This window comes from Cygnus atratus, chromosome 1, assembly GCF_013377495.2.
Source record: "Cygnus atratus isolate AKBS03 ecotype Queensland, Australia chromosome 1, CAtr_DNAZoo_HiC_assembly, whole genome shotgun sequence".
NCBI lineage: Eukaryota > Metazoa > Chordata > Aves > Anseriformes > Anatidae > Cygnus > Cygnus atratus.
In genome coordinates, this window is record NC_066362.1 from 71,384,245 (window position 1) to 71,404,672 (window position 20,428).

General features: G+C 42.5%; 2 protein-coding genes across 2 annotated transcripts in view; one reads left to right on the forward strand and one right to left on the reverse strand.

Moving 5' to 3' along the window:
* BORCS5 (BLOC-1 related complex subunit 5) overlaps positions 1-13,498 on the reverse strand; it is a 76,056-nt gene extending 62,558 nt beyond the window's left edge. The window contains exons 1-2 of the mRNA XM_035551076.1: positions 13,285-13,498; positions 12,480-12,623 (exon numbers count right to left, since the gene is read on the reverse strand). Of these exons, the coding sequence (XP_035406969.1) occupies positions 12,480-12,623; positions 13,285-13,342 (202 nt within the window). The 5' untranslated portion in view covers positions 13,343-13,498. The remainder of the gene's footprint in view (positions 1-12,479; positions 12,624-13,284) is intronic.
* Positions 13,499-14,038: 540 nt separating this feature from the next.
* On the forward strand, positions 14,039-19,000 carry MANSC1 (MANSC domain containing 1). The gene is made up of 3 exons (XM_035551075.2): positions 14,039-14,482; positions 15,248-15,388; positions 17,658-19,000. The coding sequence occupies exons 1-3, from the start codon at positions 14,158-14,160 to the stop codon at positions 18,650-18,652; spliced, it is 1,461 nt and encodes a 486-aa protein (XP_035406968.1). The 5' UTR covers positions 14,039-14,157; the 3' UTR covers positions 18,653-19,000.
* Positions 19,001-20,428: the final 1,428 nt, after the last annotated feature.

Genomic DNA, 20,428 nt, shown 5'->3' on the forward strand with positions numbered 1-20,428 from the left:
TACACAGGGCCAAGGAAGCGGCCAAGACAGAAGGAGGTAAATGGGTAAATAAAGGGTGTGTGAGAGTGAACAAGGTAGTGGGAATCCTGGTCTCTAGTCCCTTCTTCTGAGTCACAAATGCTTTCTAGCTTACGGTTCTTTAACGCAGAGTGCATAAACCAACAAGTGAGCACAAAACCCCACGGATGTCCCCATCTTCTGAATAACCAAGTGCAATGTGGAGCTAGCCTAAGGGTCAGGATGAGATGTGTGGGAAGAGGTTGAGAGGGCATCACATCTAACAAACTTATTGTGCAACATCCCTCACTGTCTCCAAAACATGCTTATTACTGTTAAACTTTAAACATCAACCTTAGCACTCTACCATATGAAGTTGAAACTATACAGAAACACACACAGTTTGGGAACAAAAATCTCCACTCTGCTGAAACCCACAGGAGCTTTGCCACTGACTTCAGCAAAGTCAGTTTCGCTCTGAAACTGCTGCATTACCGCATTAAGCTATTGATTTACAGTGTGAACTGCCCCTGTCTATGACTAATGCCTCTTCTCTGACAACTACCACAGAATAATAAAGGCTTCCAAGGTCAGCTGCAACTACAACAGTCAGTAATTCCACCTTCTACTCAACATCACCACTAATTTATTTTATTTTTTTTTAGTATTGCAAATTAAAAAGCAGCATCTCTGGCAGATTATCTGCATTTCAGAATTTTATCTGGATCTCAGAATTCAATATGTAATCTGCAATGGTGCATCTGCTGGTTTGTACGTGCAAGAGTGCTGACAACTTAGCCACGTATACCATGAGCAGGCTTGCACAGATAATAGAGGGAATATTACGGAATTCAGTGTTGCAGACCTCATTGTTCAAGCCAAATGAACCATGAAACTCCTCCTATTTTCCTTTCTGTTAGGCTTCCCTAAGAAAGGAATAGAGGCAGATCAAATTTGATTCTAAACTTCAAGGTTTTGTAACAATGAGCTTGCTGACCTGTACTTTATTACTTGCTTGCTGATCTCATCTTACATAATTGTACGGAGGGAACATGGTTACACTAAGTTCCTGCCATAGTGCTTTGCTAACAAGATTTAGGGCTTGAATAGACTTTTTTTTCCCGATACTTCTACATTAATGACCTTTTTATCTTTACAGTAATTTTAGTAAGTCAAACCCTTAATTAGGAGGGGGGTATTATCTGCATATGACTTTGGGGAATCTGCTTTTTGTTCTACTGACAATATCTGCGTAGGGAAATAAAGACAAGAGCACAGCATTTGAACTATGTGATGTTATAGAAAATGCGGTTAACTACACACAAACAGATACAGAAGCATGCACTCATCCTTTATCTTGATCAAGTTTATTTAATTTAATCAACATGCATAACAAATAAAATTACATCATCAGGAATTAGTGACTTAGGGTGTAATGATTTACACTGTCCCTATTGGTTAATTATAACTTTTCTTAATAAACTGATTGAAAAAAATCAAATCTCCTGGACATGGGCAAACAGATAAACCCCTATGAGGCAGAAATTGTTTACCAACACTAAGAAGGAAAAAAAATTGATTTTCCAAAGCAATCCATTGCAACACCATTGCTGGTCTAGCCACAAGACAGGAAGCATTCAAAAAAACAGCCAGTGATCAGGTAGAACTTTAAAAGTGGGCCAAGCACAAGTTAAAAGCAAACTGCACATACAGTTTGTGCATCTGCTATGTATAGTATATACATACTATATATAGCTTAAATACTATCTGCACACAACTACAGACCAGCAGTGTGAGTGAACAAGGACTAAACAGTGTCGCATGCTTGGCAGATGTTTTCTGTCAGTGAGTCACACACCCACCAGGCAGCACACAGCTCACTGACCTGTGCTGTAAGTCTGTCCAGCTGCACAACTCTAGAATAGGGATTCTGGGCCAAAACACTTCGAGGTGGTTTTGTTTGGCTGTTTTTTTTTCTTTGCACCCTCTTTTTTTCTTTTTTTTTTTTAAAGAGGTAGGAGATGAAAGTTTATGGGATGCAGGAATCTTCCAGAAGCATTTCACACTCTTTTGCTTCCTGCTTTAGCATTGACAGTTTTACTGATTCCTAATGGCACAACTGTCCTGGACTTAGCAGCAAAGTGATCTTTGTCACAGCTAGCTGATTTTTCTTCTTATGATTTATTTCATATTTTCAACACCAGAAGACAAGGAAGTAATACTTCTTCATAACTGAAGTGACTACTAATGATAGCAGCAGTGAAATATGGTACAGTTATAAGCAGATTCCTCACTAAAATCCTGTTTCAAATACATAGTTACCATTCATCCTTTTCTCAAACATAGCAGATATTTCTCATCAAGAAAAATCAGCTATTTTTCTTCAGCATCTATGGCCTTCTGTGCATCCGTATCAGAACATGCCTACATTTCCCATTAGCATAGTAAACTGTCACTTTTTTGCCATTTACTATCTGTGTCAGAGATCTTCCCAGGAACTCAGTGACTACTTCAAGATCCCTTCAGTCACAGAACAGCTTGGGTTGGAAGCTACTTAAAGATCATATAGTTCCAATCCCCTTGCCACAGGCACGGATGCCACCCACTAGATAAAGTCTCTGATCAACAACTTACTTTGGTCCCTGTGTGACTGACACATCCCAGATACAGTCTTCTATTTTCTTTGTGTCCAAGCATTTGATGTTTAACACAGTTGTTCCTATCTAGTGAACACAATGTACTTCTAGATACTAACAGCTGAAAGAATAAAAGTGAAAGGAGCAGTAAGCATCACATTGGCCCACTAAAAAGGAGAGAACCAAACTAACAGCACTAGGAGGATGCTTACTTTAGGTCCTTCTTTTCCTTTGATCCCAATCATCCAACAGAGGAGTGAATTACTTTTGAGACTTTGGTCCACTGAAAAACACTGTTACTGTATCTCTATAGGAACAGACTTGGAGATTCATTGTTCCATGCATATATACATCTAGTCCTCCTCAGATGTTTTTTAACAGGAATGTTTCTTTGCAGGCAATTTTCACTGACATAAAACATACAGTTCATTGGGGTAGACATGTCAGAGGAAATACATCCACAGACAAGTTCACAGGTCCTTCAGTCACATACTCTAGCAAGTCTTACGAGTACGACGATAATGCTGAAGAGAGGGAAAAAATTATCCAAATTTAGATGCCTAGAGTCCTTTGAGGACTCCAAAATAAAGTGTAGTGTATATGCTCTCCCAGCATATGCATATCCTTGTCCTAGAAAGATTGGGAGATTGCCTATGCATTCTGTGAACACTTTAATTACACTATGTATTTTGGATGTTATAAATAAGGAGTTTCTTTTGCATTTCACCTTAATCACTTAACAGTGATTTCAAGGTAAGCTGGCCAACACAGGTATTCTTCACCACAGTGCATGACACATCTATAAACCAGGACATTAATAACTCCTTACCACATGGTATTTTTCCTCAGCACATCTTTTGAAGTATCCAAAGGGTGGCTGCACCCCAAGTGCCATCCTGGCCAGCTGGAGAACTCTGTCACAGAAGCTCTGTGAAAGTAAAGGAAGGAGAACCTGCAGGTGACTTGTAACAACAAAGTTTATTCAAATCCAGCAAGGTGGTGAGGAGGAACCTTCCATGTCTGAGGACCTATGAGGTTCAGTCAGGAGTCACAGCTCCTGTCTTGCACTGTTCAGCTCAGCAGAAACTGGAGCTTGAACGTACTCACCTAGGAAAAAGGATGCCTGGCTAACAGGTCTAAGCAGACCTGCACATGCTTATTCTTTATCTGCCAAAACCTACATTATACTATACAGGGTGAAATAGCGTGAAAAGGGAGAGGGTGGGAAGGACGGGGGAAAGGCACATAACTGAGTATCCACAGTCCTTTACACCCTTCCATCTGATGTTGAACATGTAATTAGAACAGTACCTAACCACAGATTCAAATACTAATGCAAAAAGTAATTAACCCAGGTCTCCAAATAGTCAAACCTCTGAGAAACATATGGAAATAGGACATCATTCTCCTTCCCTCTTCCAACTACCTCTTGAAAGGAAAGCTCCTTTCCTTAAAACGGGGGCATCTCTTAGGTTCAGCTTTTGAAAGTTAAGTTTCAAGTCATGAAAGCAAAATGGAGAGAGACGGTTCCCCAAAATACAGGGGAATACTCACTGGTCCACAAGCCTTAAAAAATAAAACAGGCTGGAGAGCACTCACATCATCACTCTTAGTATTTCTTTCTGCCCAATGTGCTCATTTTCACAGAGCTTGTTATGAGTACTAAGCATGGAGTCCATCCGTGTTGCAAATCCTGTTAGAGCCCTGAACACTCAGCAATACTGTAATAAGCAGATCTTCCTTGTAAGCCATAGGGGCAGAATTCAAAAAAGGACTGAAGTATCACAATGCCCAGATTTATAGGAATAAAAATTCCCTGTCATATGCTATTAGCTAAATTCCCTAGACAATAAATGGAAGAAATAGCATACAGTGTGGTAAGAAAAAAATAAAATAAAAGGATGTAAACCAGTCAGCAGAAATTACTGAGGAGTGAGATGTGACAAAATCCATTGCTCTAAGTTCCACAAGGCTCAGTCTAAACATCCATCCTTCCTCTACATGCCGTTCCATAGAATACAAATACATTGATATTTTCATTAGAAAAGAATTATATAGGGAATATTTATTATATATATATATATATTATTATACAGGATAAACAATCCTTTCATTCATTTCAGTATGGATTTCACCTCTTCTCTCTCTCAAGAGATTCCTTAGCATCTCCCCACACTTTTCTGCTGAAGACATGCACCAGCTGCAATAAACACACCACTGCCCAGCTTTCACTTCAAACCATCTTCAGACAAAAGTACACTCCTCATGCTGGACCTATCTTGTAAGACTCTCTGCTACATAACTTTGGTCTCCTTACACTACTGTCAGGTAAACTATACTCTAGACTCAAAAGAGTAAAGGTCTCAGCTTTTGCTTTGTGAAACACCTTGATAAATGAAGGAGGATATGGATATGGATAAGAGGCAGTGTGGTAAGAGAAGACCTCAGTGGGTTAGCCATAAGCTATTCATTTAGTTCTAATTCATGCCTGATAGATCTTTACAAAACGTGTCCCTAAAAATATTAAGGACAGAAATACTACAACCCTTTGCAATCTTTTTCCATACTTTGCTGTTCTTACAGAAACAGCAGTGGTATTTATAAGACAAGAATCCAGCCACATTGGGCTAGGAGATGTCAATGAGTGGCCCGTGAAAACCTTCATATGGCTGCATATTCCATATACCACGTATGTTTGGCAAACAAAGGAATGGAGCGCACCACTAGTAACTTGCAGCATGGCTGCAGAGAAGCCACCTCTCGTTCATGCAATGTACCTGGGAATGCAGGTGAGTCCGAAACAAGAGTCTGAGCTCCCCTTGCTAACTTTCTTTCTCTCACTGTTGGTGATCAGGAGTTCCTTCAACAGAAGACAGAATCAGAGAATCATTAAGGTTGGAAAATACCTCCAAGATCATCTTGAAGACGGTCCAACCATCACCCTACTATACACATTATATTATGGCAAATGTATTTAGCAATCTCAGCACAGAATGCAGACCTAAATTTTTCATAAGCAACAGTCTCCAGTTACATATCAGCATGTTGCCTAACACACAGAACTGATCCCTGCTCTCAGGGGAACTTGCATTCAACAAGCCTAAAACTGCTAGAGAAAACAAAACAAAAAGCACAGGATCATCACATTCTTGAGCAGCCCGCTAAGCAGGGATCAGCAACAGCTTCAAGAGTTAAATATCTAGCAAAAAAATGATGATTATTATTTTTTTAATTTAGGTAAGATTTCCCTCATAGGTAACTCAGAACACAAGACAGGGCTGCTGAAGTACCTCTAAACATCCACAAGCCAGTACTCAGCAAACCCGTGGTATGTATGGCATCCTGAACCACTCAGTACCACTTGTGCTTCCAAGAGAAGCTACCAGGACACTGGTAACAGCTTCCCCCAAATGAGGAGTAAAGAGCAAGGAAAATGGCAAGACAAAAGAACTGCCAGTGTTTACAGGCAACTCGTTACCAGAAGTTTGTTTGGAATTGCTGAGGGTGTTGTTTTAGTTACAAGTGCGTGAACAGAGCTATATAGGAACACCCACCTAGGCAACCACCACGGTCCTCCCTGCACTGTCACCCAGAGAGCAGCCCTGATGGACTGCAGCGCAAGACTTCAAACCCAACACATCAAAAAGGCATTTGCTGTCAGGCTGTTTAGACAAATAGATAAGCTGAGGAGGAGCCTTGAGGGTGTTTGCCAGGCACACAGAACAGATTCCAGTTTTTATTTTAAGTCAACTAAGTTACTATCTGGCCATGAATTTATCTTCCTAAATGTTGGGAACACATTTTCCCTAATAGTGTGCAATCATCATCATCAGAAAATAGTCTGTCACCTCAGAGAAACCCAAAACACTAACACGAGAAAAGGAAGCATAACCACACACCCAGTTAAGATAGAAGGCCCCATATACAGAGCTAGTTTCCAGCTAGATCCAAAGTTAGAGCAAAGAGATGAGTTCAGGGATCGCTGTTTTGGATAGACAACCCAGGCACATCCCAGGAGCAGATTAATCACATCTTTACTAGTAATAATCATTTCACCACCTACATTGTAGAGGACTCTGTATGATACCATTACTAGATGCAGAGGAAATAGGCAATATTTAAAATATTTTTTTCAATGTCATTACCAATACCATCAAGATTGAATGAAGTTTGAATGAAGTTACCAGTCTTGATACAGACAGGTTGCTATCTGGGCACCTCCTTCATCTTCATCTCTGCCACTTATACACCAACTCTATCGCTCACTGATCTCTCCTACAAGCCAGCTCCACTCACCCGCCTGCTGTGGAACCACCCAGTAGAAATGCCAGGTCTTCCATAGGCCTAGCAAGCTGAAATGCCAACCCAACAAATATGAGAGCCAAAACAATGAGGGGGGGGGGGGGGGGGGGGGGGGCGGGGCATGCCTATATGTCCAGAAGCAAAAGCAACAAGGAGAAAATTCCCCTTGCAAATTGTCAGCCTGGACACTCATTGAACTACTGTGCAGTAAATCTCAAATAAAAGAAGAAAATGAAAGTCATTCTTGCACAATGTGAAGAACTGGTGTCCAAAACAAGAATAATCTCCCTTCCCATACCTGTTTGCTACTTGAATTTGTAACCTTGCACTAAACCAAACAGAATGCAACTTTAAAGTTGCCACTAAAAGCAACTACTACTACTGGGCTACTAAAAGACTTTGGCTTTCAGATTTACCAGAAACCTCTCTCAATAAAGCACAGAAATCATTTGCTACAACATTCCCTTTTCAAAATGACAAAAAAGCTAGATTCTGCAAATCTCTTAATAGACATACGTATCCCAGTAACATTAACTGGTCTGATGTCTAAGAGGAATTTGGAAGTCATAAAATGCATATGTACTCTGAAATTAACATCTGACTTGGCTTGGCCAGCAGAAGCAGAAAGTTGCTGCCTTTTTGGCAGCTTTTGTCAATCAGCAAGTCTCAAATGCTCACAATGCAACCAAGGTGATAAAAAGAACCATTAAATTAGATTGGAGAGCAAACCCATCGCAAAATCCTAGAGGACAGGGTGGAGACACAGCAAAGTTCCTATTCCTAATATCAAGCATGTTATGTTTGCACTAGGTCTTGCTGACCTCAGTGCAAAATAGGAATTACATCTGCATTTGGATGACTCTCTCTTGAAAAGTTTCTCTTATATTGCTAACATGCATCAATATATCCTTTATACACATCCATCTATTTTGTTTAATATAACACTGCACTGCTACCAGAAAGGTCTCAATCTTTCCTGAAGCTTGAGAGAGAAACTGATGCCCTTTGAAAGAATGCAGTAAGCATTTGTTTCTGTGGCACAAAGTTAAAACCAAAACACCCTTCTCAAAAGCTTTTGGGAAGTTTTGTAACAATGCTTAACTCCTTAGGGCATGTGTCTTATTTCACCAAGAAAATTTGCATAGTTATAAAACGCAGTATTATTCCACGTGTAAGAGATCCACTTTCCTCTGCAACTCATAGAGGATGAGTTTTACTTTATACACAGCTGGTTATGGCTCTATGCTATAAAAAGACTGTGAGAATCAGGGACACTGAACAGACAGAAGCTCATTTTTTATACAAATATCCCCAGGAAGCAGCATAAAGGAAAGAAAGAGCAGATCACATTTTGTTCTGTACCGCTTACAAAGTAGTCGCTAAAGGGAATGCTTGACACAATGCTTGACTCCTTTTTTGCACTCAGGAGATTTTATACTTAGCTCCTCACTTTAAAAATAAATAAATAAACAGTCAAACAGTGAAGTTCTTTGCTAGTATTTCTACCAGAAGACTTTTTTGCATAGCCAACCACTCTGTACCCAGATATATAACAGCTACTGTAGAACAACGGTCAGGTACTTAATTCCTAGGTGTACTCCCTAAGAGTACCTTTTCCTCTCACTTTGTGTAGGATTGGGATTTGACTTTTGTCAATACAACGGCAGTATAACAGGCATCCATCACAGCTGTAACTCTGAGGCGCAGATTTTTCCAGCGAAGCCAAGGAAAACCTAGTATGAAAGATGTAATGGACATAACACTGTGTAGTGAGTTTACGTGGCAAGGTTTCGGTAGCAGGGGGCCATAGGGATAGCTTCTGTGAGAAGGATCTAGAAGCTGCCCCATGTTTGGTAAGGGCCCTGACCAGAGCTGAGCCAATAAGTGATGTTGTTTTGCGCCTCTGTGAGAGAATATTTAAGACAGGGAGAAAAAAAACACATTGTGACACACACAGCAGCTGGGAGAGTGAGAGGAGTGAGGAACAGCCTTGCAGGCACCAAGGTCGGTGAAGAAGGAGGGGGAGAGGTGCTCCAGGCGCCGGAGCAGAAGTCCCCTGCGGCCTGTGGTGAGGACCATGGTGGAGCAGGCTGTCCCCCTGCAGCCCATGGAGTACCACGGTGGAGCAGGGTTCCACCCTGCAGCCTGTGGAGGAGACCACGGTGGAGCAGGTGGACCTGCACTGACCAAGGCTGCGGCCTGTGGACGACCCCTGCCAGAGCAGATTCCAGGACCGGACCTGTAGCCCGTGGAGAGGAGCCCACGCAGGAGCAGGTGACCTGGCAGGAGCTGCTGCCTGTGGGGGACCCAGGTTGGAGCAGTTTGCTCCTGAGAGATGGACCCCGTGGTACGGACCCATATCTGGAGCAGTTCTTGAAGAGCTGCTGCCTGTGGGCAGCCCACACCCGATCAGTTCAGCAAGGACAGAATCCTGTGGGAGGGACCCCACAGCACAGGGGATGAGAGTCACTGAGGAGGAGTGGCAGAGAAGAAGCGCTATAGACTGACCATAACCCCCATTCTCCCGTTCCCCTGCGCTGCTCGAGGGGAGGAGATGGAAGAGGGTGGATGGGGGGGAAGGTGCTTTTGGTTTCTTTCCTTTGTTTCTCACTTCTCTAGCTTGTTAGTAATAGGCAATAAATCTTACTATATCCCTATGATGAGTCTGTTTTGCCCGTCAGGATAATTACTGTGCGATCTCCCTGTCCTTATCTCAACCCTTGAGCCCTTTTCATCGTATTTTCTCCCCTGTTCCTCTTTGAGGATGGGAGTGAGAGAGCGGTTGTGGTGGAGCTCGGCCACCCACCCGAGTAAAACCACCACACACTGACAGTTTCTTACACGTGAAGGTATACAATTGCAGAGACCTCCAGTGTCACTGGCCACAGCAAAATCAACTCAAGACAGCCAAGAGAAACATGTACTTCAGCTTTTCAGTGCTTTGTCATTTGAGAACATTCATTCTCTTGATGATCATGTGCTTCCCCACCCCATTGATTTAACAATTAGGCTTCTTTTGACACTTTAAAATAAAGCCCTTGTTTAAGCAAAGAATAGTGAAGCATACAATGGCTATGAGTTCACGTTTTGAGCTCTCCAAGCTAGCAGCTCATAAGACACAAGTTTCAGGATTAACTCCTAAAAGATCTCTTACTCCCATCTTTATCCATTCCAGGAACATAATCCTGCATGTGAAGAATAGAGACGAGACCAATTCAGAACAGAACACGTTCTCAAGCAGGCCTGTGGCCTCTCAAGACTCGGCTCAGACTACGTCACTTTCTGTAGCGAACACAAGCATCACAGTCCTGTTATTCAAGGAATAGTGTATTTGAGGCTGAAGAGCTGTTCACATGGGCCAACACAATTTAACATGCAACACTCGTCAGCAGTCACCAGATGTCACCACATCTCAAGAGACACAGGGAAAGACATTAGCAGACCAAGCGACTGAAATAGAAGATTTCGGTCATACAGACACACCTTCAGGTCCACAGCAAGATCAGCAAAAGCAACTCAGTAACCAAGACAGCTGCCCATCAAATAACGTAACATATGCATATTTAGGAATTAAAGGGCCTGGACTGGTGATCTGAGGTAGTGCCCTCTGGCTCCTCCACCACCCACACAGGAACGCTGCCCCTGGAAGCGATCACATCACAGCCCTGCTTCCAAGGAATTCCACAGCTCTCATACAAGCTGGGTTTGGCCCATCACAGCTCAAGGCTGGGTGGAACTGAAACTGTCATCACACGCTCACAAATACACAATAATCTCAGTGCCAGATGCTAATGCATCTTGTAAGTTCGGAGTTTCAGATTAAAGCTTATTTATTACCTTTGTGAATTTGGGTTACAGCATTCACATTTCAAACTGCCAGCGGTGAGATTTCAGTTCTGCCTTTTGTACAACGTGGGATGCATGCAAAGTGTGTTCTCACCAAAGGTAATGAAACTGTCTGCTGCTGACATCAACACTGCAAGCCTCAAAAATCTTACAGTCAATTCTAGAACGGTAGTGAAAGTGTCAGGAATAAATCAGATACAGATTTCTATGACATCACCATCTGCAGAATTATAAAATATATATATATAAGCAATGCACATTCTCCTTGGTCAACAGGGACAGCAGTACCAGTCCGAAAAATATTCAGGGTTGCTTTTCTCCTATTCAGTGGTCTTTTAACCCCTTCTGATGGAAACGGTACTGCTAGTGCCACATAGATCTAGATCCCCATCCAGCAGTACCCAACACCAAATATTTGGCCCGCTGGACTATCATGGTACCCACAAGCACTAATCCTGTTTCAAGTTGAAATAACGAAAATAAATAAACGTAAAGAGTTTGTCTAAAAAGTGATGTTACGTCATCTCTAGCAAAGCCTGAAGGGCAAAGCAGCTGCCACACCTTCCCAGCAGCCACATGTGAATTACTGGCACTCAGACCAGTGGTGCCTAAACTCGCAGCTGTACAAGAACACTTCGCTCCTTCCAGTAGCAGGAAGGGCTAAACATGCCAGCAGCTCCTCACTGTAACAGCAGGCCTACAAGGCATGAATGAGCAAGCAATACTGCCAACGTACATAATTCACAGTAAGACTCAAACTTTAAAAAAAAAGACATTGGTTCACTGAGTGTGAATACGCGATGTAGCGGACAAGTTTGCTGACCCATACTGTTCCGGGAAGAGGAGGAGGCCAGGAGCAGGCTCAATTCATGCAGGCTGCTCCAGATATCTTCCTTCCCAAGGGACTTTCAGGTAACAAGAAAGACGCTCTGCACAGCCTCCAGGAAAAGGGTTAGACAGAGAAGAGTTAGACAGAGCTAGGCCACAAAGCACATGAATGGTTTCTGGTAAGCTGTAAGCTTGACAGCTGTAATTTAGATCTTCACTTCCCTTTGAACCAAACAGGAGGGACAAAGAATGGGTGCAGGGGAAGAAAAAAAAAGCTGGGAGGAAAGGAGGAGACAGACAGGGGAATTTAAGGGGTCCACTGATATAAAGGGATGTCATCAACATAGAGCTTAAGGACACTCCCCCCCACGAGCCTCATTTTTTATTCCCCTCTTCTAAAGCAAGAACGAAATCTGATCTAGATTGGAAACCCCAAGAATAAGTCTTGACTTCAAGCAACTAAATCTGTACACACATAGCTTTACTCCAAGATAGTAACATGGAGATGTTTTTCAGAGCGAGAGCAAAACTGGAGACTGTAGTCCACAATATATTAGAATGTAACATAGCATCTCTCATCAAAAGCCTTGCAAACCAGTAGCACTGGGCAAACTGGGAAGCTTAGAGCTGTTTTGCCTCCACAGTAGATGGCTCTACATCAGAGAACATTATTATCACACTTCTAAACCAGTTCACACACCATATAGAAGATTATGAAACGCCAAAAGAAGGCAAGGTTTAAAAAAAGGGTAGATGTGTGAAAAACATAGACAGAAATGTGAATTTCAGTAGGAACCTCAGTATGCCACAGAGCACATACTCTATTTGGCACAAAAAAAGGGCCTTCAAAAACAGAGGAAAATCACTTACCTTTTAAAAGGGGCTGGAAAGTTGGAATTTCCTGCAGTTTTATGACATCTGGATCATTGCTCACGTTCCGGGAGGATTGTGTTCCTGGGGCTACCACCACAATGTCATCCATTTTTGCTCGTTGCTTGGCTGGAGATGGAGATGCTAGAAAGATTGGAGGGCAGGGGAAGGAATGCTTAAACAAATTAATACGCAGATTTCATCAGAATGTGACCCTAAAAGAACATTAACGTGTTTAACAGAGAGCAAGTATGCTTTATACAGTATAAACACATCCCTGAGATCACTGACGACACTCCCTTCTCCCCCTCTCTCTGGTAACATGTCACGTTCAACAAAATTTTTCAGAACAAGGTAACGGTGCTGATTAAGGACGTGTTGACTTCTTGCTCTAGTGATAACCCAAGGTGATTTCATTTCAGCAATGAAGGTTGAAGGCAAAAGCTACCAAAAAGTTTTTATCTGTCAGCACTCCACCATAGTAAGACTCTTTCATATCCTTATATTTTAGGGAACGATTCAGTTCAACAGCTTAATCTCGGAGACATTTGGGACCCCCGTTTCCACGTCACACACGTCCTGCTTTCACCGCCTGGGACACCTCCCACACTGCCGACACCCCTCATTCCTTCCCCCGGAGGCTAGCATCCCCGCACCGCCCTTCTTGACGGGGCCAGCGGGCACCACAGCAAGAAAGGAGGGAACCTGGGGCTGCTGTCCTCAGCACCCGCTTCGCCTCCCGTCCTCGGGGTCGTGGTGGCAGCGCCCCCGGCTCCACCGCCACCAGCTCCCCTTCGCCACCGACCTGAGGCGCCGGGCTCGCCCAGGCGGCTCTCGGCCTCCGCGCTCTGCTCCGCTCCCATGGCGCACAACCGCGCTGCGACAAACCGTGCCGTGCCGAGCCGAGCCGAGCCCGGCCTCCTCCACTCCGCCGCCCTGCAGCGCGGGGGCCGCACCGCGGCCGCCACTACCGCCCGGGCTTCCTGCCGCCTGCGCCCGGGTCAAGGCAGGCCCCGCCCGGCGCCACGGCCAGGCGGAGCTCCGCTTAAAGGCACCGGCAGGGCCGGGAGATGGGCTGCCACATATGTATATATATATATGATATGGCTGCCCCATATATATATATATATGATGGTTGTGTGATGATGACACCTGCAGCGTGCCGCTTCAGCATGCAGTACCCATAAGAAGGGTACAGTCCCCTGAGCCTCGCTGCTGCCATTGAGCGTTAGGAAATGTGACTGGGTCCGGAGTCACACTCTTACACTATCCGAGAGTGGCTTACAATGACTGATTTGGGAACTAAGTATATATTTAGTGAATGTGAGTGTGAATACCCACAAACATATGTATACATATACCTGCAGTTGTTCCTATCTGCATCCAGGTGTTTAGTCCTATAGGACTTCTTCTTTTCATTATTTTACTCTAACCATTGCAGTGTAAAGTAATCTGTCCTTCAGTATCTCTTCATGTAATGGACCACCCCTAAGAAGGACATTTATTTTAGTTGCAGAAATAACTATGTTATTCTAAGTATGATGCAGGACGAGATAGCTGAAAAAGAAGGACTATATCGTACTGCCCCTTTGCCGCGTTCCTTACTCTCCGGGCCACTTAACTAACACTGCCCTAAACTAACTACCTACCTACCTAAAAATAAAAGGAGGAGCTGAAAATGTCTAAAGGAAAAGCATTAGCTAGGCAAGATGGGGCGGGGGGAAAGCCGGCGGCACCGGGCCGGCCCTCGTCCCTCCTCCCGGCCGTGGGGCCCTGTGGGGCGGCCATGTCGGCGGGCATCGGCCTCCGGCTCCGGCTCCTGCTCCTCGCCTGCCTGGCGCCCCGGCCGGCCCTCGGCCAGGGCTGCTCGGCGGAAAAAGAGGAGAACGCCATCGTCGACATCAGCTTCGCCCTCCCCGCAGGCATCAGGGGAGCAGAGCCGGTGTATGCCTCGGCTCCGGAGGCGTGTATGAGGGCTTGCTGCCTGGGAAAAGGGCTGCCAGGTAAGGACCCCCTCTGCCTTTCTCTGTTACTGCTTGTGAGCACCTAGGGAATTACTTTGCTGTCCTGCCTGGCTTCATGTGATACCAGATTGTTGATACCAGAGTGTTCAGGAAAATAACTGCAGTACAGAAATGGAGGTCGTTTTACATGCTGCAACCACACAGGCTCCCAAAAGCCAAGAGGCATCATCTCGATTCAGCAGACACTCTGCAAAGTAACCATTGGTTTGTGCTACGTTCATTATAGCCAAAAATGAGAGTGCTTATGCTCCTCTGAAACTGTTTTTTTTTGTTGTTTTTTTTTTTTCATCAGGCTTTTAGAGTGGTATGAGGCACAGCAGCAAGTAGAAAAGAAGCCAGTTAAAAGTGCCCCCTAATAGGATGGGAACAGTGTATATCCACAGGTATACTGAGGAGGTTTTCAGATTTATCATGATTTGTAAGCAAAGACTTGTTATGTAAAGCGGTGCCAACGTGTTATGTGTGAAGGGAGAATGAGAGATTAGACTAATTATTTCCTCATGTTCATCTGTACAGGAAGAGGAAGGTGTGACGTTTCACATGTTGGCCTTTGGCCATTCTTTTGCAGTCTTGAGTTGTTTTTCTTGTAGGAATGTTATATGTTGTAGTTTTCCTTTAGGAATGTTACATGTTAGTGGTTTTCCTCTTCAACACATGAGGAAAACTTAATTTAACTAACCAGAACTTATTAGTAAATGCTATAAAGGTTTCTTGCTGCTGAAATATGTATATGTTGTTTTGCAGGAGATAAGAAGTGCAACTTCATGATTTTTGATGCTCGAGGGACAAGGACACATCCAAACTGCTACCTGTTTTACTGCCCAAGCACAGAGGCCTGTCCAATGAAGCCTGCAGCAGGATTTGTTAGCTACAAGATAGCTCGAGGTAAATAATAGGAAAAGACACTGCTCCCCACACTAGATCACCTTTGCCTCTGTCTTTTCAGTAGTGACTGGGTAATGTTTATAATGTTTGTAATGTAATTTTGTAAAGTAATGTAATGTAAGTTTGTAAAGTAATGTTTGGGGGTTGCGTTTTTAGTAAAATTTTCTAAACGAAGCATTCTAATTTTACAACGTCATTCTTTGCTCTGTGGGAGATGGATAGGCAAGTGTTTGGTGAGCACCTGCATGAGCCCAGCTTCCCGGCTGGAATAACAACCCAACCATTATGAAATTCCTTCACATTAGGTTCAGAATTCTTCATAGTTTTCCTTTGCTTAAAACAAAAAGGCTTCTTCCATCTTGATGTATTCTAGTCAAGGACAATTTCCTGTACATAATACTGAAGAGTATTGCTGAAAGCAATAGAAATATGATGCCCTTGTAGCCGTCTGTGTATTCAAAGGATTCAGGCAACACTGATGAGTACCATATAGATACAAGCAGAAACAGCAAGCAAATATTAGGCAAGCCTTAGAACACCACTGTAATGTTACTGAGTAATTGGGGATAGTAATCATTATTTTCTGTTTTCAGTTAGGGAACCTGAAGCACAGATGCAAACTGACTAAACTCAAAGCTTCATGGCATGTGGGCTGCACACTCACAATTTTCTCATTATCTGTCATGTGCTGTGGGATTTTTAATAGCAAGTCTTACTTGTTGACTGGCATTGACTTGCACCAGACCAGTCTGAACAGCTCAGATAAGAAGCAGCTCAGATAAGAAGCTGATAATTAGACGGTCCTCCTGCCAAGAGTTCACAAGGTGGTTTCAGTGTGGCTTCTTGAGAGAGCAGAAATTTTGTATTGCAAGAGTCTGAACTTTTACTGAAAAAGAGAACTTTTCCACAAGAAACTATAAAGGGGGGGAGGGGAAGTGGAAGAATGGGCATTTGGAGATCTGGTAGCAACAAGCTTCTTTGACTACTTGTTCCTTAGCACTGAGTAGTATGGTTGGGACTCCTATAACTCTGTATCTAACAGGGCAAATTGGACTAGTAAACTCTTGAAATATAGCTGGATTTATACAGAAAAGTATATTTTACCTTGATTCTGGAAAAATAGAATTCACTGTCATTACCATACATTTAAAGAACTTCTGCAACATTCCACAGAATCATAGAATCATTCAGGTTGGAAAAGACCTCTAAGATCGTCAAGTCCAACCATTAATTTGTTTACATTCTCTCAGCAAGATATTAGAATCTTTAATTTTTTTCTGTGGCTGTATTCATTTAACAAGTTTGCTATGTGAGAAACATTCAATCTTACATCCCTTGTTGGCCATGTACTTTGATCAGAAATGTATTTTTTGCAAAGTGAACAAGCCTGGATCACTGCTCTGCACCATACAGTTGCAGGAATACAAACCATTTTATTACAGTTGAGGATGAAAAATCTCAGAGAAATTATGAACTGTTCCTACCTTGTCTGTAAATAGAAGCCCCAAGGACACTTCATCTGTGTAGTAAAATATCATAACACATAGTCATGTGAATGAAAACACAGCAAAGTGCAGCTAAGTGCAGCAAAGCACTCACAGATGCTAATTCCAGGAGACCCTGGACCTTAACAGACTTGTCATCATGACATCTAGGTTGCCACTGTTTTCTTAAATGATTTTGGGAAAGTCGCTCAGACTCTCTGCTCTGGTCCCAGTCTATAAAACAGGGATATTATTGTCACCTTGTATCATCAGACAATTATGGTATGTGAAGTGAATTCTATCAAACAATCATGGGATGTTTGGATATAACAAGAAAGGGGGGTATATAACTATCTTGGGTAGGTGGAAATGCTTACATCTGACAAAAGTGAGGTTGGTAATATCTACTTAATTGACAGACTGTGGAATGGTTTAAAGGCAATGGGCTTACTCACTCTACTTTTCACCTCTAAATAAATACATTCATGCTAGATGAGTATAAAAATCACATTGGGATGATTGCTCTTCACATGTAAATTTTGTAAGAAGCAGCAGTCACAGTCTGATGTGTCCATGCTTGGGGCTGACAGGTCTTATGACAGACAGAATTTGAAAGTCACTGCATATTTTAAAGAAAAGATCTTGATGCTTCAGTTTGATTAGTCATTACTTTCTGGAGCTCCCTGATATGTCTCTTACTATGAAATATAAGTAACTAGAATAAGCCTGTGGTAGTCACAAATAGATTCTGTCATTAAATACTGATAATTCCTTTCTGTTTCCAGACACCTATGCCCTGGAGGACACTTCCCTAAAAAATGAGGACTTTCATTTGAATGAACACTCTTTGCCTTTGGATGCTGGTGCCTATATTTCTCACAGTCTGACTAGCCATCAGAATCACACCACTGCTTTGCAGCAATCTGTCTTCCATCAAGCATCTGAACTCCCAGACCACGTGGACAAACATTTAGACAATATTGAATTTCATACAGTTTTTCCTGAATCACAAACGGCCAACAATCTTGAGAGCTTAGACCCCATCCCAAGGCAGAAAGAAATTAATCTGCCACCAAATACGTCTTCTAATGTTCAAAGTGGAAACCCCTCTGCTTTGTTCCCCAGCACTCAGTCTGGCGTTCCTGGACCCAGCAGTACTACCATTTCTCCTCTGCCTAGAAGTGTCACCAGACTGGAATCTCATACAACTTCTCCACCTACTGGCGGTGCTAAACCTAGTGCTGTCACCACAAGGGCTACCTTTATGCACACTGCAACTGCTAGAGCTGAACATTGTATCACTGCTGCCAGCACTGCTGTTACTCATGTTCCTCTTTCCAATCCCACAATTTCTGCTTCTACTTCCACAACCAAGCGGGTGACCTCAAATTCCAGAATAGCTACTGCCACATCAGGGCTCAGAACTTCAGCCATCCCTCCTGAGCCAACACTTGCCTCTTCCAATGATACCAGCCATGTTACCCTCCTCTCTTTTTCAGATTTTGCCCCGTCTACTAGTGGTTCTCCCCTAGCTTCCCAAAACAACCATCAGGATTATGACCCATCTGATTCAGAAAGCTACCTGTCAGAGAGCGCTCTGAGAAGGAAAGATGTCCTTCAGCTGGAAGACAAAAGCAAACTTGTAGCAGCTTTACTTTTTGGGGTGATATTCTTGCTACTAGTTATTGCATTCATGGGGAAGAAAATGCATGAATCTCTTCAGAAGAGACATTATACTAGGCTGGATTACCTGATCAATGGAATGTATGCTGATGTATGATGGGGCAAGGGGAATAGATTTTTAGGAGCATTTCTTATCTTTGGGAGAATTACTTTGAGACTGAATAGGAAATATTGAAATCTTAGAAGAGGATGTATTCTTTTTTGGTCACTAATGCGAAAGCAGCAGATGAGTTTGGTGGGGAAGAGAACTGCTATTTCTATGCTGAAATATAATGTCTATAATTTGATTTATTACTAAATTCTAAAAATAAACACTCAAGTCCAAGTTAAGCAAAAAAGTTCTTATGTTTAAGGAGAAAAAGAATTTCATGAGTATACTCTGTGATTAGAGTAACATAAGTAAACCTAGTAAACCTAATAAAATTAGTAGCTGTGCAGTGCATGAGCATTTTCAAAGCTATCTGCCCCCAATTTATTTTATTTGCCGTGGTGTTACACAATTGTCTGGCATTGTGCAACTGTATCTGACATCCTATTTATTGTATCTGGGCCTTAAAGGAGTACTTGGTAGCAGAGTTTTGCATCCAAATGGTTTTAAGTACAAAGAGTAAAAATTGTAGTATACTTAACTTTCCTTAGCTACATTTAGTTTATTGATGTGTATCCTGAATGCTTTTGTCTGCATACATCACAAGCTATCCTTAAAACCACACGCTGCAAATTTGAGTTTGCCTTTTCCAAAGAGATCACTGCCCTCCAACACACTGAGTTTTTGCAGGATGTGTCAAAAAATCTTATCATATAAAATAAATTGAAAAAAAGCAAGGGATAAGCTCAACATATGCACAAGAAAGAATCTGTTCTGATATACCTAAGCCCATAACGGTTGAGATTCAACATCTGATTATAGAGCAGGTGGAAACTTGTGGGGGAACTGAGCAAAGATAACAGCTGTATTATTGGTAGAAGATACAGAAAAGGTGGGGTCTCCCGTTTCTGAACATCTAGAGATATTGAAGGTAAGTAAGAAAGTTTTAAAGGAAAATTATGTTGTACAAGGGTCCCAACCTCAATGACGTTTCCTATAGTCACAGAAGCAGATGAACAAGCTCGCATTAGCTTTCTGCTTCTAGCATTCTCCTACTTCCCTCACCAGGCTAGTGGCTCTCGAAAGAGCTGTTTGCAACACAGCCAGACTTGCTGTCCCTCTTGAACTTGTAGAACTCTCCCTGCTCTCAAAGTACACCTTTTTTACTTCTGGGGTCATATTCATATGCCTGGTAATAGGCACAGCTGATCTATATTTCCTTGCCTCTGGAACAAGAGACAAGTGAGTATCTGTGCACATCTGCTGCTTGCTACACAACCTCCAGTTCATATTATTCACCGCACTCACCCCCACCTCCCCATCTAAATCTGTTTTTAGAATGAAACACCAGATATCAAAGTATCTGTGTGGCAGGCAGCATAATCGACTACAAGTATCAAGATAGAAAAGGAAGGGTGCCTCATGAATACAAGGAAATAGATCTACTACAATTTATGAAAAGTGACTCATGTCCAAGAGGTTCTTAGATCTGTCAAGCTTAGTGCAGTGGGAAGTAGGCAAGATCCAAAAATGCCCTTAAGGCAAGTTTTCTGAGAGCTCTAACAATAACTTTATGCAGAAAATTCTCTGAAATTTCCATTATTCAAAGATCAAAGAAAAGTCAGTGCTCCTTATGTCAAGAAATTGAATTCTTACTATACGGGAGTTGCAAGTTGCTATATACAAAAACAGCAGTCTTCTGCATTGCTTATGTTTGATAACACCTAAATGAAAAACATTCTGGATAACCTCTTAAAAATGAACAAATTTTCAAAAGAAAAGTAT

Bases quoted from the DNA above. Each gene is read 5' to 3' on its own strand.
- MANSC1 (XM_035551075.2), top strand. From the start codon at position 14,158: ATGTCTAAAGGAAAAGCATTAGCTAGGCAAGATGGGGCGGGGGGAAAG. The intron at 14,483-15,247 runs GTAAGGACCCCC...GTTGTTTTGCAG, and splicing joins CCTGGGAAAAGGGCTGCCAG to GAGATAAGAAGTGCAACTTC. The intron at 15,389-17,657 runs GTAAATAATAGG...TTCTGTTTCCAG, and splicing joins TAGCTACAAGATAGCTCGAG to ACACCTATGCCCTGGAGGAC.